At 35.4% G+C, this 22,018-nt stretch overlaps 1 protein-coding gene and 3 long non-coding RNA genes across 8 annotated transcripts; 2 read left to right on the top strand and 2 right to left on the bottom strand.

The window, feature by feature from the left end:
* The first annotated feature begins 6,346 nt into the window (after positions 1-6,346).
* LOC140181674 (uncharacterized) lies at positions 6,347-7,003 on the top strand. Its single transcript, XR_011876716.1, has 2 exons — positions 6,347-6,468; positions 6,575-7,003. It is a non-coding gene; the product is annotated as an uncharacterized lncRNA (long non-coding RNA).
* A 42-nt stretch (positions 7,004-7,045) lies between these two features.
* On the top strand, positions 7,046-8,045 carry LOC112770773 (uncharacterized). The gene is made up of 2 exons (XR_011876715.1): positions 7,046-7,659; positions 7,753-8,045. It is a non-coding gene; the product is annotated as an uncharacterized lncRNA (long non-coding RNA).
* A 55-nt stretch (positions 8,046-8,100) lies between these two features.
* LOC140181673 (uncharacterized) lies at positions 8,101-10,552 on the bottom strand. The gene is made up of 6 exons (XR_011876714.1): positions 9,821-10,552; positions 9,533-9,618; positions 9,288-9,351; positions 8,969-9,038; positions 8,789-8,872; positions 8,101-8,663 (listed from the first exon to the last, which is right to left on the bottom strand). It is a non-coding gene; the product is annotated as an uncharacterized lncRNA (long non-coding RNA).
* A 2,131-nt stretch (positions 10,553-12,683) lies between these two features.
* On the bottom strand, positions 12,684-20,463 carry LOC112770774 (dolichol-phosphate mannose synthase subunit 3). 5 transcript variants are annotated; one of them, XM_025815174.2, is made up of 5 exons: positions 20,040-20,359; positions 17,414-17,707; positions 14,990-15,099; positions 13,630-13,737; positions 12,684-12,966 (listed from the first exon to the last, which is right to left on the bottom strand). In XM_025815174.2, exons 3-5 carry the CDS (start codon positions 15,089-15,091, stop codon positions 12,907-12,909), a joined length of 270 nt encoding a protein of 89 aa, XP_025670959.1. In that variant the 5' UTR covers positions 15,092-15,099; positions 17,414-17,707; positions 20,040-20,359; the 3' UTR covers positions 12,684-12,906. The 5 variants fall into 5 exon arrangements, with proteins under 5 accessions (XP_025670959.1, XP_072081983.1, XP_025670960.1 ...); XM_072225882.1 differs by having other exon boundaries at positions 14,680-15,099; positions 20,040-20,350; XM_025815175.2 differs by lacking the exon at positions 17,414-17,707 and having other exon boundaries at positions 20,040-20,463.
* Between the last annotated feature and the right edge of the window lie 1,555 nt (positions 20,464-22,018).

Below are 22,018 nucleotides of genomic sequence, written 5' to 3'. Positions count from 1 at the left end.
GGGTCGATCCCACGAGGATTGATGGACTAAGCAACAATGGTTGATTAATTTACTTAGTTAAACAAACAGAAAGGAGTGTTTTGGTATTCAAAAGCATTAAACAATAATTCAGAAATTTAATAAAGCAAGCAGTAAACAGGTTGTGAAATATGTATGGAGAAACAGTTAAGGCTTCAGAGATATCTATCTTCCGGATTGACTTTTCTTACTAACTATTTTAATCATGCAAGATTCAATTCATGGAAAACTATATGTGACTAGACCCTAATTCCTTAGACCTTTCTAGTCTCCTCTAAAATTCATCAACCGCCAATTCCTTGGTCACTTAATTCCAATTAGAGGGTGAAGTTCAATTCTAGTTATATGCCACAAAAATCTTAATTACCCAAATATAAGAGGATTATATGTCACGTATCCCGTTAAGTCCAGATAATTAGAAATTTAGGAGAATATGTTTTCAAGCTGTTGTTCAAGTAAAGAGCTTTTCCAAGTTATACAAGAACTCAATTAGAAAAAGGGTCATACTTCTGTTCCACCCAAATTCATAAGATAAAGAACGAAAACAATTCTTGAAATATAAATCAGTACATGAATTAAAATAGAAAAATAATAGTATCAATCCATACAATAGACAGAGCTCCTAACCTTAATAGTGGAGGTTTAGTTGCTCATGATGCAGAGAGAAAAACTAGGATTCATGGTAAACTGTAAATTGGGCTGAGGTGGAATGAAAAGTGGAATAATGTTCCAATCCCCCAGAAGAGAAGTTTCTTTTCTCTTTTATATCTAATCCTAATTAATTTAAAATCTATTTTCTAAAACTAAAATAATATCTTTTCCTATTTTAAAATAAAAATAAAGTTTAAATCAGAATTAATTAACAATCAGTGTTTTCTGCATTTTCTGCACGTGGTGCATGTCACGCGTACGTGTCGATGGTCTTCTTCACGTGTCACACATACGCGTCAGGTACGCGCACGCGTCGCTGAGCAAATCTCCAAATCACGCGCACGCGTCAGGTATGCGCACGCGTCGCTCCTCGTTGGTCATCTCCTTTAATTCTTGTGCTGATTCCATTTGTGCAAGCTTCCTCTCCATCCTTTAAGCCATTCCTGCCCTGTATAGCCTTCTTCTCTTTTTCTGCGGAAGCTCCATCAAATCTAACCAAATGCTACCTAAAATAAATAGAATTGCACAAGACTCAAAGTAGTATCTATAGTGGCTAAAAGATAATTAATTCTTAATTAAACTCAATCAAATTAAATGCAAATTCACTAGGAAAATATAGGAAAGATGCTCACGCATCAACGCATACGCGTGACAAGTGCCAAAACGCCTGATGATGCGCACGCGTGGGTGACGCGTACGCGTGAATGCACGAGTGCTACGCCTTTCTAAAAAACGCTACGCCAGCCTGGGAGCAGAATTTTTCAGGAACTAAAAAGCCCACTTTGAAGAGTTTCTAAGTGCACCTGAAGAAGCAAGTACACTAGTATAAATAGATGGCATCTTGAATTAGTTGGGGCTTCTTCTGGATTTTCTTTTTCAGCTTCTTTTTCTTTTAGTTCTTTTTGTACTTTTGCACTTTACTTTCTACTAAGACTTTACATTGCTTTCAATTTTCATCTCCGTTTACAGTTTTCTTTTCTCTTACTCTTCTATGCTTAGTTTGATTTCCAACTTTGAATTTCTGTTTGTACTTGGAGCTATGAGTTACTAAACCCCATTTTCACTAGGGGGAGGAGCTCTGTTGGTTTCCAATGAATTAATATTCCTTCTTTTCTTCTCAATTCAAGTTGATTTATCTAAGAGGAAACTCTTGTTCTTCACAAATTCAATTACTATCAAGAGAGGGATTGAATCTATTTGAATTGTGTGATGAACTTGAGAAAGGAGTCATAGAATTTAGTTTTGGAGTTTGTCCTCTCATAATTCTCTTGATTGTTATATTCTGGGTTGGTATGTGAGATGTAACCACCCTGAATTGAAATCCTGGGAATTGTGTGGCATTTGGGATTAGCAATTGATCTTTACCTCTTCTCATGAGCAATTAGATCAAGAGATTGGCAATTGTTTGTGATAAGAAAAATTAAATCACCAAGAGATTGGGATCTAATTATTCACAATCCACCATAGATCTATTTACATGATTGAGAAGGAATTGTTCACCATTAATTCATGAGAAATCAACATCTCTGATCCCTAGTGATCTCACCCATCACAAGTCTTCATTTCACTTTCTTTTAAGTTCCTAATTACCCAACATCCAATTTACAATTCTAGCCATTTACATTTCAGCTCCTACTTTCCTGTAATTTAAGTTTCTGCTATTTACATTTCAGTTCTTACTTTCTTGCACTTTAAGTTTCTATTATTACATTCTCAGTCATTTAATTCATTCTCCTTTACTTTTAGTCATTTTAATTCCATGTCATTTATAATTCTGCACTTTACTTTTATGTTGAATATATCAAGAAACCACAAATTGTTTGCCTAACTAGAGTGCCATTTGACTAAAATTGCTTAATCCACCAATCTCCGTGGGATCGACCTCACTCTTGTGAGTCTTACTACTTGATACGATTCGGTATACTTGCCGGTCATTACGTGAAATTTAATTTTCTCGTATCATATTCGCACGGACAATAGTGGTGAGTATTGTAGACCATTTGATGAGTACTGCAAGCAATAAGGCATTAGACATGAAAAGACACCTCCTAAAACACCTTAGTTGAACAATTTGGCAAAAAGGATTAATAGAACACTAATTGAAAGAGTTAGGTGTATGCTTACTAAAGTTAAGCTACCTAAAGTCTTTTAGGGTGAAGCATTACTTACAATAGCTCATGTGATCAATGTAAGTCCTACAATCACTTTGGATAATGATGTTTCGAATCATGTTTCGTCGGGCAAAGATGTCTCATATGATCACTTAAGAGTTTTTGGATGCAAAGCATTTGTTCATGTTCCAAAGGATGAGAGGTCCAAGTTGGATGTGAAGACAAGGCAGTACATTTTTGTTGGGTATGGTCAAGATGAATTTGGTTACAGGCTTTTATGATCCAGTTGAAAAGAAACTTGTAAGAAGGCGTGATATAGAGTTTATTAAAGACCACACTATTGAAGATATTGACAAGGCAGAGAAGAGTCAATCATGAGAGAGCAGTGACTCCAGTTCAGCTACCTCTTTCACAAGAACTGACAGAGAATCAAGATCAGGAGCATGTGAAGCAAAATGAGCCTTTGGTTCTTGATGATCAGCAGATGGGAGATCCAGTTGATGCTCCAGCTAATAATGATGTTGATAATCAACCTGAAGATCCACCAGGTTTTCATCCTAGGAGGTCTATTACAGAGCAACGACCTTCAACGATGTATCCTCCTAATGAGTATGTGACATTTACTGATGGATATGTGACCTTGACTGATGAAAAAAAACCTGAATGTTATGAGGAAGCTATAGAAGGTGATGACAATAAGAAATAATTTGATGCAATGCAAGATGAAATGAAATCATTGCATGATAATCAAACGTTTGAACTTCTGAAGCTACCAAAAGGGAAGAAAGTTTTACAAAACAGGTGGGTTTATAAGTTGAAGTATGAAGAAAGTTCTCAATTTCCAAGGTACAAGCCTAGATTGGTGGTCAAGGGCTATAGGCAGAAAAAAGAAGTTGACTATAATAAAATCTTTTCACTGGTTGTGAGAATATCTTCTATTAGAACTATTTTGAGTCTAGTTACAAGTCTTGATTTAGAGATAGAGAAGATGGATGTGAAAACTGCTTTCCTTCATAGTGATCTTAAGGATGAAATTTACGTGAAACAATATGAAGGTTTCATGGTAAAAGGCAAGGAGGATCATGTTTGCAAATTGAAGAATAGTTTATATGGCTTGAAACTAGCTCCAAGAGAATGGTACAAGAAGTTCGAGTCTGTTATGGCAAAATAAGGCTACAAGAAGACTACTTCTGATCATTGTATATTTGTTAAACAGTTTGATGGTAATGATTTTATTATCCTTTTTATATATGTTGATGACATGCTTATTATTGGTTAGAATACTTCTAAAATTGACATGTTGAAGAAGCAACTTGCAATGTCATTTGCAATAAAGGACCTTGGGCCAATAAAAAAGATTCTTGGTATAAGAATTGAGCATGATAAAAAAGAGAAGAAACTTTGGCTATCATAGGATAAATACATAGAAGCCATGTTGCATATGATCCAAATGGAGAAAGCAAAGGTCATTAGTACTCTTTTTGCTACACATTTCAAATTGAGTTGTAAGTTAAGTCCATCAAGTGAAGAAGAGAAGAAAGACGTGAAAAAAGTTTCATATACATCAGTCATGGGTAGTTTAATGTATGTTATGGTGTGCGCAAAGCCGAATATAGCTCATGTTGTTGGTTGTGTTAACCATTTTGTTTCAAACCCAGGAAGAGAGCATTGGAATACTGTAAAATGGATAATGAGATATATTCATGGTACTTCTAGCATGAAGTTGTATTATGAAAGTAAGAAGCCTATTCTAGTTGGTTATACTGACTCAGACATGACAGGAGTTATTAATTCTAGAAGGTCCATTTCAGGCTTCTTGATCAACTTTGTAGGTGGAGTTGTGTCTTGACAATCTAGATTGCAAATATGTGTTGCTTTGCCCACTATTGAGGCCGAATTTATTGCTATTACCGAAGTGTGCAAAGAAATGCTTTGGATGAAGAAATTCTTGAAGGAACTCGGGTTTGCTCAAGAGATATATGTCTTGTTTTGTGATAGTCAAAGTATTATACATCTTATTTTGTGAGGTATCATTGGATACTTGATGTTTTGGATTATGAATTGTTGGAACTTGAAAAGGTTTATACATTATACTGATGAGAATGGTTCTGATATGATAACCAAGGCATACCAAAGTAAAAATTTGAAGTTTGTTGCTTAATCGCCGAACTGGCAGTTACCTCCACATAGTTGTGAGAGGAGATTTGTTGGGTTTTGGACTCCCTTTCTATGTGGAAAAAAAGTCCAGATGTTAGTATCAAAGCCCATGGTTGCTCTTTGCTAAGGGTTTGTTTGGATGTTGAAAAGAAAATGGAAGGAAAGAAAATAAGAAGAAAGAAAATAAGAGAAAAGAAAATGAAAAGAAAAGTTGAGTTATTTGTGTGTTGTTTGGATGAATAGAAAATAGATGGAAAGAAAATAGAGAGAAAATTTTCTTTTGTTTGAATGGAAAGAAAAGTGAGAAAAAAGAAAATCATAATAGTATAAAATTACATTAATACCCTTATCATAAAATAAAGTATAAGTATTTTTATTTATTCATATTTTATTATATTTTATAAATATTATAAAATATTATAATTTTATATATTTGATTTAAATTATTTATCTAATATATATAATATTTAAATATAAATTTTTATTATAATAATATATTAAAACTAAATTTATATTAATATTTGTTAATCATAATATAACTAAGGGTAGTATTGGAAATACAAAAATATAACACTTTTCTTCTTGTTTTCTTGTTTGTGATAGAAAGAAAATTTTTTTAGTGGGACCTACATAAAAATTTTCTTTCCTTTCTATTTTCTTTCATAACCAAACAAAGAAAATTATTATTTTTCATCCATTTTCTTTCCATCCAATTTCTTTCCACTCATTTTCTATCAAACCAAACATAGTGTAAGGGTAAAGTAGCTGAGGTGAGTTAGGGATGCAAGAGAGATAACACTAAATACTAAAGAGAAGAAAGAAAGCATTTTCGCACAAATACAAAGTTATCTCTGTAAATCTATCACTGCAGATTCATTAGCTATTGGATTGAACTCAAATTTGGATAATGTGTTCCAGAAACCTGGTTCTTTGTTTTCACCGTTCTGATCTTCAATTCAAAATTTGTAGTTAGAAATATTGGCCACGCAGAAGTATCTTTATTCTTGTGGTATTTTTATCTTCTTATTCTTGTTTTGTAAGCTTTGATGCTTGGATTGTTTGGCTTGTCATAACTCATATGCACGTTTTGTATAGTGAATTGTGACTTTCTTATACCTTATTTTGATCATAGTGAAACTATTTTCCTAGTCTTAGTGACTGATAGTTTTTACTTCTCATATTAAAGAGATTTTCTATCTTAAAAATTTTGATGTATTTTTGTCTTTATTTCTAATTTTTTTATACATTTTTTTGCTGCTATTGGTGTGCTATTGCTGTTGCTATTTATTTGTGAGTGAATATTATTTCTCCTCTAATTCCTGTAAGTAGAAAATTATGTAATTTATTTTTATTAAGATTTTGAAATTATGGTAACGATATAAAGCAACCAACTATCATTAGGTATTTGAAGAGAAATAGCAATAATGATATAGAAGATAATAATTACAATGTCAGCTAAAATCATCATTCCCTCTATGCAAAGACACTCGAGAAAATGGCAAACATACAAAGGCAAAGGGAGCTGTGAAAGGTATGAGATTGTAGAAGTCTTTGGATACAACGTAAGATGTTTCAGCTTGAAATAATCTGATGCAAGACTACTATGTGAAAAACCTTGCTTTATAATAATGTTATAGGATTACAGCAGAGCTTTGGAGAATATTACTTGGCATGGTTTTGGCTAGGGACAGGGGTTTCAAGCAAATTGTAATTGAGAGGGATTCACTATCAGCAATAAAGATGAGGACAAACCAAGATAAGAGCAGTCAGAACCATAATCCTATCATCAACAAATTAAGGAGCTAATGAACAGGAATTGGAGAACCCAATTCAAATATACATTGATAAGCTTGTCAATATTGGAATCGACAGCGTGCAAGACTTGAGCATTTGGCAGAAGTCACCACCTGCTGTTGCCATGGAGATGCCACATCATGGGAATTTTTTTCTTTTTTGTTTTGTTTTGTCAAGATGAAATTTTTTTTTTAATTTGGGTGATGTTTATTTTGATTTCGTTGGACCTTTCAGCCCTCTTATATGATTAAAAAGAAAATAGCCGAATACAATATAGATGGACTGTATTGTAGTAGTTACAATTTACGTGCTTCAATTTATATATTATTGGAAAATTTTCAAATATTACGTTCTAATAATTTTTGTCATCGATCTCAATCATAAAATTTATATATTTATATATAATTAAAATTAACGGTTAAAATTATTGGAAAAGTGGTATTAGTGGAATATATGAAACTTTTCCTATATCATGATTATTAAAAGTTAAAATTAAGAAGCATTAAAAGCTTATAGCATTTTAATCATAACTAATGTAAAATTATTGAAATCAAGATACAATTATTTTGAATAAAATGGTATGGAGACAAGATAAGTCCGTTATAACAAGTCAAATTAGTCCCTGAGTTGATAAACCATAATCCCAAATTCAACGATAAATAAGTTGCCCTCAACGCCTTCGGTGGGCATAGACCTTGGTAGGAGGTGTAATTGTTGGTTCACGGCGAGGATGGAGACAGGAAATGAAGGTCGTGGTGGTGGTTCGTGGCATCCATCGCACGACAATCATGGTTCTAGCGCTTCAATGCAAACGAGGAGGTTGAAGACACATCACGAATCATGTTTCTGTGGGTTGAAGATTGTGATTAAAAAATCCGGATCAGCAGAGAACCCGAATAGATTGTTCCATGCATGTTCAAGGTACCGGGTGAGTGATGCTGAAAAAATTTATGATTTTCATCTTGTTCTGTGTTGTTGGGTGTTTTTTTATTTTTTTGCTCTCTCCTTTCTAAAATTGCAGAAGGGCAATTACTGCAATTATTTTAACTGGGTTGATGATGATGTCTATGAAGAAGTGGGTGTATGTAGTACAAAGAAAGATGCAGGTAAATGGAGGTTGAAGGTGGCCTGGAGACTGGGCATCTTGGAAGCTAAAGTTAGAGCACAGAAACTGCTAATGATTTTTACGTTAGGGGTTGTTGTAATTAGTGTGATACTTTGTTGTTTGATATCTACTTCTAAGTAAATCCAATTATGTTATTTGAAGTTGGAAACAAGACTATGTTCATTATTATAAATTGTGAATTTTGCAAACAAGTCTCTGTCACTATTGATATAAGTTATGTTAAGCCATAAACAACAAAATAAGTAGTGAAACTCAGTAACCTTGGTAATAACTTGCCATTGAAGGCTAATTGTCACATTCCCTTAATAGATAAACACCATAGCAAAGTTATGAGGTTTTGATGACACCACAACACATTGTCCTAAAAGATAAATACCATACAAAAAAGAGAATGTTGTTCCATACAAAAAGATTCAACCACAACACATTTCTAACTAATCAATCATTTTTATCATTCTTCCTTGGGTGTTCGAAGCCTGGAGTAAGTACAAAAGTCATGAAGTTGGTCAGCCTCTTAGCAGTTGCAAAACTTGTTCTTTTGATGGTCTTAACAGAAACAGCCAGAAGTGCAGTTGCAGTAGGTTTAGGAGAGGTCCCAGTTTCTCACATTCTCTAATACAAAGCTCCATCAAGTTAGGCAGCAAACCTCCTTCAACAAAAGAAAATTTTGTTGGCTGTGCTCTATGGAAGAGGCTTTTAATGGAATGCAGCCAAGCCAGTCAGAATGAAGGGCAGTCCCAGTCATAGATTTAGCAATTCTAAAAAAGAAATATATATTGAATTTCCGGGTCTGAGTAATGAAAAACCTGTATAGAACAAAAATGAATTTATATTATAAGAGGAAGCATAGTGCTGCACAATGCTGTCAGATTATCAAGTAGAACATTGTTCTATTGCAATTATCCATATAAAATAGATGAAGTCAACATACATCCGGAGGCCTTTTAAAACAAGCACTGGTTTTCATTGAATGCTTGCATTGCCATATCTACAAATTTTCTTGCAATTTTAGACTCTGCATTTCAAACAGACACAAGTATAATTAGATGGAAACAATGAACAAGTAGGAGGTATTATTAAGTAACATCAACACAAAATTTTCTTATGTTACCTTTGATATCAGTGCACCCCAATTCTCAACTTGGCTCAGCCATGTATTAATATTGACTCTTGATTCTTCCCTATTATAAATGAAAACCAACATTTCATTTAGCACTAACAAACCATATAGTAACACATAATAGAATTTGATGAGGTCAAATGAGGAAGATCCAATGCAAGAGTATGCGGGGGAAAAAAATTTGTCAAATTGAATTAAAAATTGGAGCATCTTCAAAATCTATTACTTCTCTCGGAAGTACCCAAAATGACACAGATCTAAAATAAAAAAAAAATTGAAATCTGATGACATTAGTAAAGTAAGGTGTTACCTTCCTAATTACATTTGCCATAACTTTTGGATTGAATTTGTGGGTCTTTCATCTCTTCAAGAACCTTGGTTTAATTAATATGGATTAAAGAGAAAAAATTCAGACAAACAACACATAAGAGAATTCTATGAGATAAACAGAGTCCAAAAATGAATAAATAAAAAGCAAATTTTTATGAACTCAAATCTGACAGAAATAGAAAACTGAAATGGTGGACTAATGTATTTCATAAAGTACGAATGCACCTCCTCCATAACATGCTAACAGACAGAATCTTTGCATGTTGCAGAAATGGTGGAAAATCAGAATCCCTGAATTAGATCATGCCAGTCTGCAATCAACCATACAAATTTTAAGTGAAATCATAGCTAAAGCACAGATAAATGCTAAGAATGAAAAGATAAATTAAAAATTGAGGGAAAAAATTAGTTTGGCATATTAACAACGGAACGAGAAAGTATAGTACGAAGAATTAGCATTGTAATTGGAGGGCGTGCAGTGAGTTTGGGGAAGATAGGGGCAAAAACAATTACCTATCTCGAATTGAATCCATGGGTCGTTCATCTCTTCCAGCTTTGGACGATATTCTCCAGCTTTGAACACTCTTCAATCGTTAATTGTTGGAGGGAGGTGAGATGGTGAACGCCCTTGCAGTATAGCCTCTAGCGTCTCCAGATTTGAAAAGGCCCTTCGATGTTATCCACCTCTCTAGTTTCTGGCAATTATTGATCCAAAGAGTTGTCAAGCTCGGCAGGAAGCACTCCTCTCCAAAACAATCCAAACAAACCATTTCTGGGTTGGGCATTGTATCAAAACGACATTTTGCTTGTGTGCTACGCTGACAGTTAACGGCACACGCAAGTGACCGTTTGCCAACTCAGCGATGGAGATGACGGAAGGACGAAGGTGACCATGTCGTGTATTTTTTGGGATGATTTCGATTAATTTTATCTTTCGAAAACCAAAATGGAGATCAGAATATTTTTCAAAGACCAAAATAGAGATAAGAGTATCTTTCAAAAACGATTTTGACTATTAACTCAATTTGATTCACATTGGAAACAACTACATTCTGCTACTGAACACTAGGTGGCGCGTGGCACAGAATTCTCAAGAACATATCTTGCTGTAAGGGGAAAAGACTATTCGGATGGAACCGTCGTGCACATCGCAAAACTTTTTGAACAAGCTTTCTTTTATTACTTTTGAACAGAACAGAACAATGTAGCCATAAGGGCTGCTTTTGGTTGATGTATTAAAATAATAAAGACATAGACACAAATACACATGAGTATATAGACATAAAAGACACTCAATTTTTCATCTTATTTGGTAATTTAGACACAACAGAATATACAACTTAAAATTTTACTAAAATGTCAATTTTATTCCCATCATTCTTTTTTATCACTATTTTTATCCAATCTCTTCTTTTAGAGTTATCATCAACATCAATACCACTATAATCTTCAACCAAATATAAAAGCAACAATATGCCAATTTAAATTAAATTTAATAAAATCAACAAAAATTTTAATTTGTTGCATATCTATAAAATAAAATACACAGATAATTTTTTTAATAAAGGAATAATAGAAGAGGAAAAGATCAGAGACGTTCTTTCTGAAAAGGATGAACGACGTTGGTAGAGAGAGGATGTGGAGGGAAGCGCCGTCGAAGCTTGAAGCTGCCGGCGAATCTGGATGACGATGGATCTGGACTCCCGTAACCCGAACCCTTCGAGAGAGAAGGAGGTTGCAAAACCAGAACATTCATCTACATAATCCCATAACAAAACAAGATTTACAATATATATTCTGAAAAAATTTAAAAAATAAAAATAAAGAAGCACAAGAAGATAGAAACAAAACAATGGTAGTATAATGATACTCACATTAACATTAATCAAATTACAACAAATTTAGTATCAAAATTTAACATTCAAACTAAACTCAAATAACCAAATCTCTGTTCAAATATTATTATCTAAAAAAGAAAAAATCCTTGAGGTAAAGTTGAAATAGATAGAACAATGGGCACCTGCAGCACTCACATTAACGGCGAGTCCGAAACGGTGAGGGGGCAATGCGGTGAGAAGGCAAGAGGCAGAAGAGAGACAACACAATGGTGAAAGGAGAGGTTGAGTCAGAGTTCCAAGTGAGGGATGCGGCTAGCAATGGCGGCAAAGAGATTGAGAAAGGCCGGAGGCGAGACAGTGGTCGGACTTCTAAGAAAGAAAGAAAGAAAGAAGGAAGAAGATCTGGAAAGAAGAAGAATGGGGTTGAGGCACTGATAGAGGAGAAGAGAAGGGCCAAATGGTTTGGATAAATTTGGAATTTTCAAAAATACTAAGGATAAATTTGTCCAAAATTTTAGTTTAATTTGTCTCAGAATGAAAATTCGTGTCTCATGATTTGGGAGAGACACAAAATACATGTATTTTATGTACTCTTGTGTGTAACCGTGTCTCTCTCTTTTTTGTGTCTCACAAAACAAACAACACACATGTACTCCCATATCTATATCTTTGATGGACAGGAACACTAAACAAACACTACCTAAGGGCCTCTGTATTCACGAGGAATGTCGACAAAAAGCTTCTCTTCTCAATAGTCCGCTTTCATATTTCACTTTGAAAAGCCTTGGAAGAAGCTCAAAAGTCAAAATACGAGTTGAAACCTATTTTGGCCTCTAAAATTTTTGACCGGCCTCAGTTTCGACCCCCAAATTTATAGTTACCCAATTAACACCCCCAAATATTGGATTGTGCCCCACGCTTGCCCCCGTAGCTATCTCTGCTAACGGAAATCTGATGTGGCACGTTAAGTTGACAAAGTGTGTATCTACATGACACCCAACTTGTTAGAATGGATGTGTGATGAGTGAATGATGTAGCAAAAGTTGAATGAACTCAATTTGCAACCATCTTTTCCCAATATGTTCGAGACTTTGCTGGAGAAATTCAGTTCATTCAACTTTTGCCACGTCATTCACTCATCACACATCCATTATGGCAAGTTAAGTACCACGTGAATACACACTTTGTCAACTTAACGTGCTACATCAGATCTCCGTTAATGAAGATAGCTACAGGGGCAAACCTGAGACACAATCTAATATTTGAGGGTGTTAATTGGATAACTATAAATTTGGGGGTCGAAATTGAGGCCGATCGAAAATTTCAGGAGCCAAAATGGATTTCAACTCGTCAAAACACACTTCAAATTTATACTAATTTAATACGTTCATAAGAATACAATTTTGATTTGACAAAAAATAAATAATACAATTTTACCCAAAAAATAAAATAATATAATTCGTTTTGGGTTATCCAAAATATCCACCCAGCAACAATGATTAAATTCTCACACTAAAGTTTTCAAAAGAGCATGTGAATACTGTCAAGAAACATTTTCATAAACATAGTCAGGATTCAAAATTTAATTACAAAAAAGATAAAAAGAAAAGAAAAGTTTATCGAAGTAAAAAGAATTCCATGTACAGTAGTGCTAATCCAAACATTTCCCGCTTTAGTATTTGAGTACATTGTTTGACAAAATTCTTTGCTACTCCCATTAAGTAATTGTTAGCAGCTAATTCTGAATCAACAAATTATTATTCAGCTAGAGCTAACATCAACTCCTCTTTGCTTCAGATATTCCTTGGCCTCCACAATGTCCTAGATAGAAGCAAAATAAGCAACATTCTTAATCAACAAGCGCATTCATAATAACATTAACAATTGTAGGACTACTTAAAAAATCAGTTCTATTTGGAGACCAGAATTATATTCTAATCCTTCTGCCCCAAGCTTAACATTCCCATAAGTAAAAGGATCAATACGTAGATGAATCGACAACAAAACACCGAAAACATTAGAACCATCAAAATTACATGGTTAATACCAAAACCAGTAAAGAATCGAAGTGAATTACATTGGAGCCCAAGATACAGAACAACATGCGATAGCTGAGGAAGGAATATTTGACATTTTTTGTGGTTCTATTTTCAAGTGAACTTCTTGGATAGGGTAGTTTAGCAAATCTGTTATTATTACTTCCTTTTATTTTTTTATTTTTCTTTACATTTGTTTTAACTTCATTTTTGGAAGGATATCTTCTCCTTCAACAACCTTTTTAATCTCAACAATATCCAGTTTTACATTCTAAAAACAAACAAGAAAAGTATCCATGAAATGGAAACATTTTTCTATCCTGAAATTATTTCAATTCATAGTCGCATCCAAGCATATCTATATATATGCCAGGCACTATGAAATGCACATGCCATGACTAATAATAGAAGACATCAATCTGTAACCAACAGAAGGATAGAATGATACCTTTTGCAACAGCAGAGCTTCTTGAGGACAAGTTGGGAAATTCATTAGACCAACTCCAACCATTAACAGACCATAACATCCTAAAGACACAACAAAATAGACTGGTAGCTGTGCGGACAGAAATAAGGTATAGTCAGTATCATGCAAATTATCATACTAAAAAGACAATAACAATAATGAAGAAAGTAAATTGCCAATGGTATTGGTTCAGTGGGAAAAGATTTAAGCTTTTTGCTTGTAGGCATTAGGCAAACAAATTAACAAGGTCTGTTGCATGCTATGTTGCATTGGTAACGGAATGGTGCGGATTCGAGTACATAAAAAAAAACATTTTTTTTACAAAAAAGTGGAGTATTTATGCGTGAAAAAGTGTGTCTATACATATGATTCTAATGGCTATGAAACTTTGCCAACACTTAAAAAGTGTAGCTAAAATTTAGGTCATACTTTTATTATTTGGCATAACTTTTTAACTTGATCACACTAATGTTTTAGATTTTTCAAATTGAAAAGTGTTTCCAAACAGTAAGTGTGACCTTAATTTTAGCTACACTTTTAAAGTGTTGCCAAAGTTTCATAGCCACCATATATATATATTAAACGATACAAAAATCTAGCTAATTTTATACAATATAAAAACTAAAACTTTATATGATAAACGGAACACATACCAATTTTAACATAAAATAATATAGTGTATAGTGTTGCTCAAACTTTCATCTATAATTAGAAAGCTAAACTACTTAAAATGCACTAAACTAAAATTCATATGATGATAAAAGAGTTATCCTAATAATTTTTTCCTTTCCAAGGTCTGCATTCTCTTGTATATATTTACCCACTCAATCTGGACTAACCACATATTTGCTAAATACAGGAAAATCCTAAACCATATTGCAGAAAATGGAGGGGGAAAAAGAGAATTAAACAAATTAAAATACTTTAAAAGGAAAAGCAAGAGGGTTTTACGGCGTTCAGCAGTGTGTGACTAGGAATGATCAGCTCGAGGTTGTCCGCAAGACACAACAGAGATGACAAGTGGCAACTCACCATGGATCCACCACTTCTGAAAATGCTGATCAAGCTTGCTCACATCACCGTCGGGCCGCTGCTGTTTTGTTGCCATCGATGATTGGAGGACAAGAATGGTGGTGGGTAAGTGAGATCATGGTACCTAGAAGTGTTCACGCGGACCAGAAGCGTATACGTACCAGACTACCAGATACGGATACTTTGGCAATTTTGCCATACCAGTGCAACACAGCTTGCATGTGACCCTTGCCCAAAATTTTCGGAAACCCAAAAAAGAAAACTAAAAAGATAAACAAAGAATCAAGCATATAATGACATAACTACTTACCAGCCAAGTATGACTACGTGGAATTACAGATGATTGTAAGAGGCCAATCCATAATGCAGTGATGGCCACCACCAATGAGAAAATCTTCACAATGTGCTTCATTTATCAATCTGAAAATTGATAGTCTATAAATATTATCAAATGCTTATTACATAGGATATTATGAGGATGTTTGGATGCTCTCTTAGGTGGCTAAAGATAAAAACACACAATTTCTTTGGGAGCTCCATTGCAACAAAAGTAAAAATAAAAAAATAAACAAAAATAAAAAAATCGAAGAACATCCCCTCCATTATCATGAATCCCGTTAATGGTGGTGGCAAGTGGCAAAAGGATAAATTAAGACAACAGATAGAAAAATAGTGGAAGAGAACAATCTAACCAGATAGAGCTTGGAAAAGACCTTGTCAAGTTGAAAACAAATGAAAGTTAATCTGCAACTGTCGCTTATCAAATGTATTAAACTGCTAAAATGGATATATAGCCTAATCTGTGCATGCAATTGCAATTACAATTAACAAATAGGCACATAATAGTGCAGAACAAATTACTACCACCAGCTAAGGTAAAACAAGAATCAATAGTAACTAGAATCAATAAGAGAAAAAGATCCTCTTGCACTACTCGATCAATATTAATTATTTTTCCACTTCCATCAGACGGGATCTTCATGAAGTTCATTTCATTGTTTACAATGACTCAAAGCCCATGCGCAATTTTCCCAGCATCACTTGGAAGTTTAAGCCACTAGTCCCATACCTCAAAACACTTGTTAACCAAATCAAAGCAACCATGCAATCATTCCACCACACATCAATGCAATTGAAAGAAGAGCTCTCATGGAAATCATAATGAGACTGTGTGTGGCCCTTTCCCAGACCCTATGTAACACGGGATGCTTTGAACTATGTGATGATTTGGTACCGTAGCAGAAGTAACAGATTACAGTGTATTCAAAATCCTTATACAGCCTAATTAACAACCAGTGTATTTACTAATCTCTTTTTTAACCTACCTTCTTCCACCATAAAAAGCATATAACATTTTAAAATCATTTCCAAGGACCCCAGCCATGGCTTGGAATCAAGAATAACGAAAATTCAGATCATGAATGAGTTAATTTGATTAAATCTTCCATCAGATGGGATTTCCAGAAATTTATTTCATAATTCAGAATGACTCAAAGCCCATGCGCAATTTTCCCAACATCACCTGGAAGTTTCAGATTCAATCAATCATACAGAACTAATCAAACATAGCTTTAATCGAATTACTAACGAACTAATTCCTAACTTAAGAAAACACGCATCACATGAATTTAACAGGAATTCAATTCCATCGAGATCTAAACTGAAAATTGGCAATATACACCTTCATCAACAAGAACACTCATAACACATCACAAAACCAAATAATTCCATGAACACAATAGTCAAAGCAAGCAATTAAACTACATTACCGGTGGGGAAAAAAACATTGATAGGCAATAACAATAGAGGAAAAGAAATGGCAGAGACAGAGACGAACAATGATGGGGCGGAGGAATGGAATGGCAGCAGAGCACCAAAGACAACGGTTAAGAATGATGTACAGATCGACATAGACAGGATGAGAGAGAGAGAGAGAGAGAGAGAATGTGGGCAAAGGCAGTCAGGCAGCAAGGCAACAAAGACAGTAGGGATGGCAATGGTATCCCATGGGGGCAGGGACCCTCCCCCGTCCCCATTTAGCAAATTGCCCACATCCCCAATCCATCCTCGTCATGGTCCCCATTTATCCCCCCACGAGGAGGCATCCATGGATATTAAACTTTAAAAAATAAAAATAAAAAGTAAACAAAACCACGATAAAATTCCTTACAATTCAACTAAAATGTCTCAAATTAAACATAATTCAAACACATTCAACATAATAACATAAACAATAAATCTCCAACATACAAATTAAAATAAAATGAAATAGAAAAGTTTCCAAGAAAACAACATAACAAATCTTGGTCGACAATCATAGCTTGGTGAAACACATGATTGTATGGCCCAGTTTCAATTAATTTTCAAAATCAGCTTTTTACATTCTCAATTTCTCATAGTTGAGTCACAAAATGCAATTTGTAAGATGTAGTCAAGTCAGGAAGCTTTTGCAGAAAGAGATCAGTGTGATGGATTGAGGACCACAATTAATAAATGAACTACAAAACAGGGCAATCACTCCTAATTCAATCATTCACACCAACTTTACCCTCATTCTTACATGCATACACCAAAAACAGCAAACTCAGTCATTATTAATAAAATTATAAGATCTATTAACATCGTATAAAAACCCCAACTACCAACAACACTCAGAAACTAAAATTTTTCACATTAACAACATAATAACAACACAAAGGTGCAGTAACAGTTTCAGGAGAAGAGGAAGATGAACCTGGAAGGTCTCTGCCGGCGAGAACAGGTTCAGCGACGCAAGGGAGACGGGAGACCTTCCACGGCGAAGGGAAAGGATGGCGACGGCGCTGGTTGATGGGAGGCCTTCCGCACGGGAGACCTTCAGCGACGGTGGCTCACGGAAACAACGGGAAGGCGACGGCGAAGCTTGCACGGGAGACATTCAGACTTCGGCGACAGACGATGGCGACGGCATGGTTGGTGTTGGCGACGGAAACAGGGGGGAGGGCCAGAGCGTGGTTGGAGAGAGGGAGGGGTAGATGAGAGTGTCGCGCTGCCGTTTGAGAGAGAGGTTCAAAATTAGGGATCTTTCACATCTTATACGAGCAGCATTTAAGGAGTTAAATCTCAAAGTAGTTTCTGAACTTGCACTCGAGCCTCAAAGTGATCCTTGAAGTTAATAATTACGCAAATTCGTCCCAAAATTGTCCTCCAGGACTCATAGTAGTCCCTAAAATAATTTCCGTCCATCCTTGCCATTAGAGAGGACTAAAACGACGTCCATTTCCTTCAGATGTATGATAGCTTCTTCAGACCTCCCCACAATGCAAAAACCCTTCATGATGCTGGTGTTTGTGGTAACATTGTCTTTTAAACCATTCAATCACATCCTAGTCATCATCTTCATGGCCTCGCCCACATTCCCACCCAAGCAAAGGCCTTCAATCAACGTATTGTAAGTCAAGACATTTGGATGACAACCCTGTTTTACCATCTCCATACACTCCAAAGCTTCGCGTAACTCACCTTTCTTTGAATATCAATCAATCAAAGTAGTATAAGTCACCACATCCGGCTTGCAACTCTGACCCCTTACTTCCACCATTCTATCAAAAACCCTCTTGGCACCCTCCATATCACCGTTCTTGCAAAACCCGTGAATCAAAGTGTTGTAAGTAACCGAATTGGGCGCACAAAACATTTCACGAACACCTTGAGTGCACTGTGGACCATGCCAATTTTGCAAAAGCCCCTAATCATGGTGGTATAAGTGAACACGTCGAGCTCAAACACACCCTCCTCCACAACCTGGTCAAAGATAGACTTTGACAAATTGATCCGATTGGCTCTTACAAGAACAACCAAGACAGCGTTACAGAATAACAAGCATCGGCCATGTGAAAAGCTCTTGGCTTTGTGGAACCAGTGAATGGTGCGCCTGATATCGCCACGATTGCCGAGAGCAATGATGAATTTGCAAATGAAGGAGTCGGAGAGGTTGTTGGAGCGGTGGAGGAGGTGGTGGGCAGGGGAGAAGAGAGAGTGAGAGAGAAGGGAGTTGGTTATGGCGGCGTAACAGTGGCGCATGTGAGAGTAGTTGTTAGGGTTGGGTTGGGGTTGGAGGCCCAGTTGAAGAATAGTGCGTGGTTGGGGAGGGGGACCCAAAAGGGATTTTTTAAATACAAAACTACGTCATTTCAGTTCTTTCCAATGGCAAGGATGGACGGAAATTATTTTAGGGACTACTATGAGTCCCGGTGGACAATTTCGGAGACAAATTTGAGTAATTATTAACTTCATAGATCACTTTGATGCGGAGTGCAAGTTTAGGACTACTTTGAGATTTAACTCGGCATTTAAGGAATTTCACTTTAGTGGGAATTTCGTGGGTTCTGATAGGGCGGGAACCTCAGTTCCCATTTTCATTTAAGCTGCATTTTTAACAAGGTTCTGAAAATCGGACCGGTCATCAAATCGCTCTAGCTACTAGTTCATTGGTTTACTGGTCCAACCGGTCTAACCAGTGGTTCAACCAGAAGAACCGTTTTAAAATAAAATACTAAATAAATTATAAATAGACATCCTAAAATATAATTATAGTATAATATAAATATTAAAATATTTTCCAAATTTAAAACACTACATAAAATGTCTTTAGCCAAATCTATATGATCTTATCAAAATACAAACTCAAGTTAAATAGTAAAAAGAAAAATCAAATATTAAATACCAACATAAAGATTTATCAATCATCAAAATCCGCAAGAACTTGTTGCAAACCACACTAACAGCAGCTCTCAAAGGATAAACCCAATCAAAAACACCATTAACAAGAGACTTAAACAGAGCATAAAGTAACCACACTAAACCTGAAATCAATAAAGATAAACAAAAATAAAAAATTTCAATAATAATTTGATTTCTATTTTTTGCAACAGCAAGAAAATTTCAACAAAAATTTTAGAAATTGAAAAAATAGCAGCAGCACAAAATCAATGAGCAAAAGCACAAGATTTTCAGTAATTATTTGATTTTCATATTTAGCAGCAGCAACCAAATTTCAATAAAAACTTTCAGAAATTAAAAACTCAGCAGCAGCACAAAATCAATGAGTAGCAGCACAAATTTTGAATAATGATTTCATTTCCATTAATCGATTCACAAATTTTGCTCCAACCAGCAGTAAAATTAGCACTATCACCAACAGACAAATAGATTGAAAAGCAGTTTACTTTATTCCCTTTTGGATGTATAGGAATCCGCCTAAAATTCAAATCCTAAGCGCATATATATATATAAAAGAATGTACCAAAGAGAAGGCCTATTGCACAATACATATATACGAGTTGGTTGCAAGCAATTTCCATGAACGCAGTGCCACTAACCTTCGACGGAGAGACGGACGGCGAGCGGCAAGACGGCGACGAGCTGCTCCAAGCCTCGAACAGAGAAGCCAGGGACGATGGAGATGACGTGCCGAGCTACAGCCAACAAGAGAGGGCTTGGGTTCGCTAAAGGGCGAAGGAGGAAGCCACGGACGGCGGCGACAACACGGACGGCGGCGTCACTGCGGCAGAACCGTTGAGGAGGAAGCTAGGGTTTTGGGCTTCAGATGGGGGTGAGCGAGAGTGTCCGAGTCTGAGTGTGAGATTCGTTAGTGACCGCGGGGGGGGGTTGGTTGGGGGAAGGGGTGGGTGATTGACCGGGTACATTTTACCTTTTTTTAAAAAAAATCAAAACGGGAGCGTTTATACATTAGCCGCCCCGTTTTCGGTCCGGTCCAATCGGCCGATTTCTAGCCAGTTCAACGGTTTTAAAATGGTTTGTGACTGAGTAGTTATAGACAGCGAATTGGACCTTTTTTTGGGGTCTCTATTGAATCGATTCGACCGGTCGGTCCGATTTTTAGAACCATAATTTTTAAGAATAGAACAAGATAAGATACTAAAAACAACACACAAATGATAATGACATAAAATTTTTTGTTCTTATATTTTATTTGGTAATAAATTAAAATAAATTATAAAAATAAAATTTATTCTCAATCTTCATTCAAAAAATTTGAGATGAAAAATATAATAATAAAAATTAACAAGAATAATAAAAAAATAAAAAATAAATTGTGTCTTTTGTTAGTGTCTCAATGTCCTTTCTGTTAGGATGGACATAAAATACACTAATTCAGTGTCTCATCTATCAAACACGATTTTGTGTTTGTGTCCCTGTCTTAGTGTCTCGTCCCGGTAAACAAACGCAGCCTATTTACGGAACAAAGTCCTATTTTGAAAAAAAATTTTGGATTTCTAGTTGTTTTCATTGTGAATAATCCTCGCGATATCCGTGGGTTTAGGGTTTTTTTTTTTTTTTTTGCTATTCCTAAAGCTGCGTTATTTTACAACACGGGATACTGAGACATTTACTTAATTTTACCCAAGTCACAGTCTAATCATAAATAAATCACTTTGGTTGGGTTCTATAGAAAGTGATAATTATGCTATAAAGTCTTGCTTTTGCTATGATTCTGGGAGTTTCCCTTAACCAAATCACTGTCTATGAGTCGTCGGCTCATTCTTTAACAAGCACACAGTTAGAGTCTCGGGCTGGATTTCTTTTACTGCTTGGAAGCTTACAATTTTATGTTCTATTTTACCCTTTAATGGGGTTCACCCTTCCTTTACGGTACTATTTTACTATCGATCATCTAGGAATATTTAGCGTTGCAATGTGATCCTTGCTGTTTTACACGGAATTTCATGTGTCCCATGCTACTCGGGTTAGAGCGTAAGCTAGTGATCTTTTCGGTTACTGGACTTTCGCCATCCAGAATGCAGCACTCCACCATTTTACCTAACAACACGATGCTTGTATAACTCTCCCAGAATCCCGTTTTCATGATTTAGACGAACCTAAAATAATATTTGGCAAATAAGATATGGAAAGAGACATTATGTTGAATTAAATTAACTATTTGTGACTTATTTTTTACTTTTACGGTATTCTCGACCTCTACTGAGAACTTGTGGTTTGGTTCTCACCCCAAAATTTTTTCACTCTTTTAGTGACACAAGTTTGAAGACGTAATATGAAGCCGCGAGGATTAGTAGGCTTTCTTTATGATTTCAATTGCTTTCATTGAGTCCCCTCACTCTTGTCCCTTAAAATTTTATTTTAGGTTTAATTACTCTGTTGGTCCCTGTAATTTCACCAAATTTTTAATTAGGTCTCTATACTTTTTTTCCTTTCAATTGGGTCCATACACTACTTTAATTTTGTAATTAAGTCCTTTCTAGTATCAAAATATTAGAGTTAACTGAATATTTCTTCACAAATTGAAGGTATTTATAATTAAAAACTTAATTAAATA

Source organism: Arachis hypogaea, chromosome 18 (genome assembly GCF_003086295.3).
Source record: "Arachis hypogaea cultivar Tifrunner chromosome 18, arahy.Tifrunner.gnm2.J5K5, whole genome shotgun sequence".
NCBI classification, from domain to species: Eukaryota; Viridiplantae; Streptophyta; class Magnoliopsida; order Fabales; family Fabaceae; genus Arachis; species Arachis hypogaea.
The sequence above is the reverse complement of the archived record's forward strand: the minus strand, read 5'-3'. Positions and strand labels throughout refer to the sequence as shown.

Excerpts from the sequence above, each read along its gene's own strand:
- LOC112770774 (XM_025815175.2), bottom strand. The coding sequence starts at position 15,091 with ATGAAGCACATTGTGAAGATTTTCTCATTGGTGGTGGCCATCACTGCA. Across the intron at positions 13,738-14,989 it reads CACGTAGTCATACTTGGCTG|CTACCAGTCTATTTTGTTGT; the intron begins GTAAGTAGTTAT and ends CTGTCCGCACAG. Across the intron at positions 12,967-13,629 it reads AAGCTCTGCTGTTGCAAAAG|GACATTGTGGAGGCCAAGGA; the intron begins GTATCATTCTAT and ends GCTTCTATCTAG.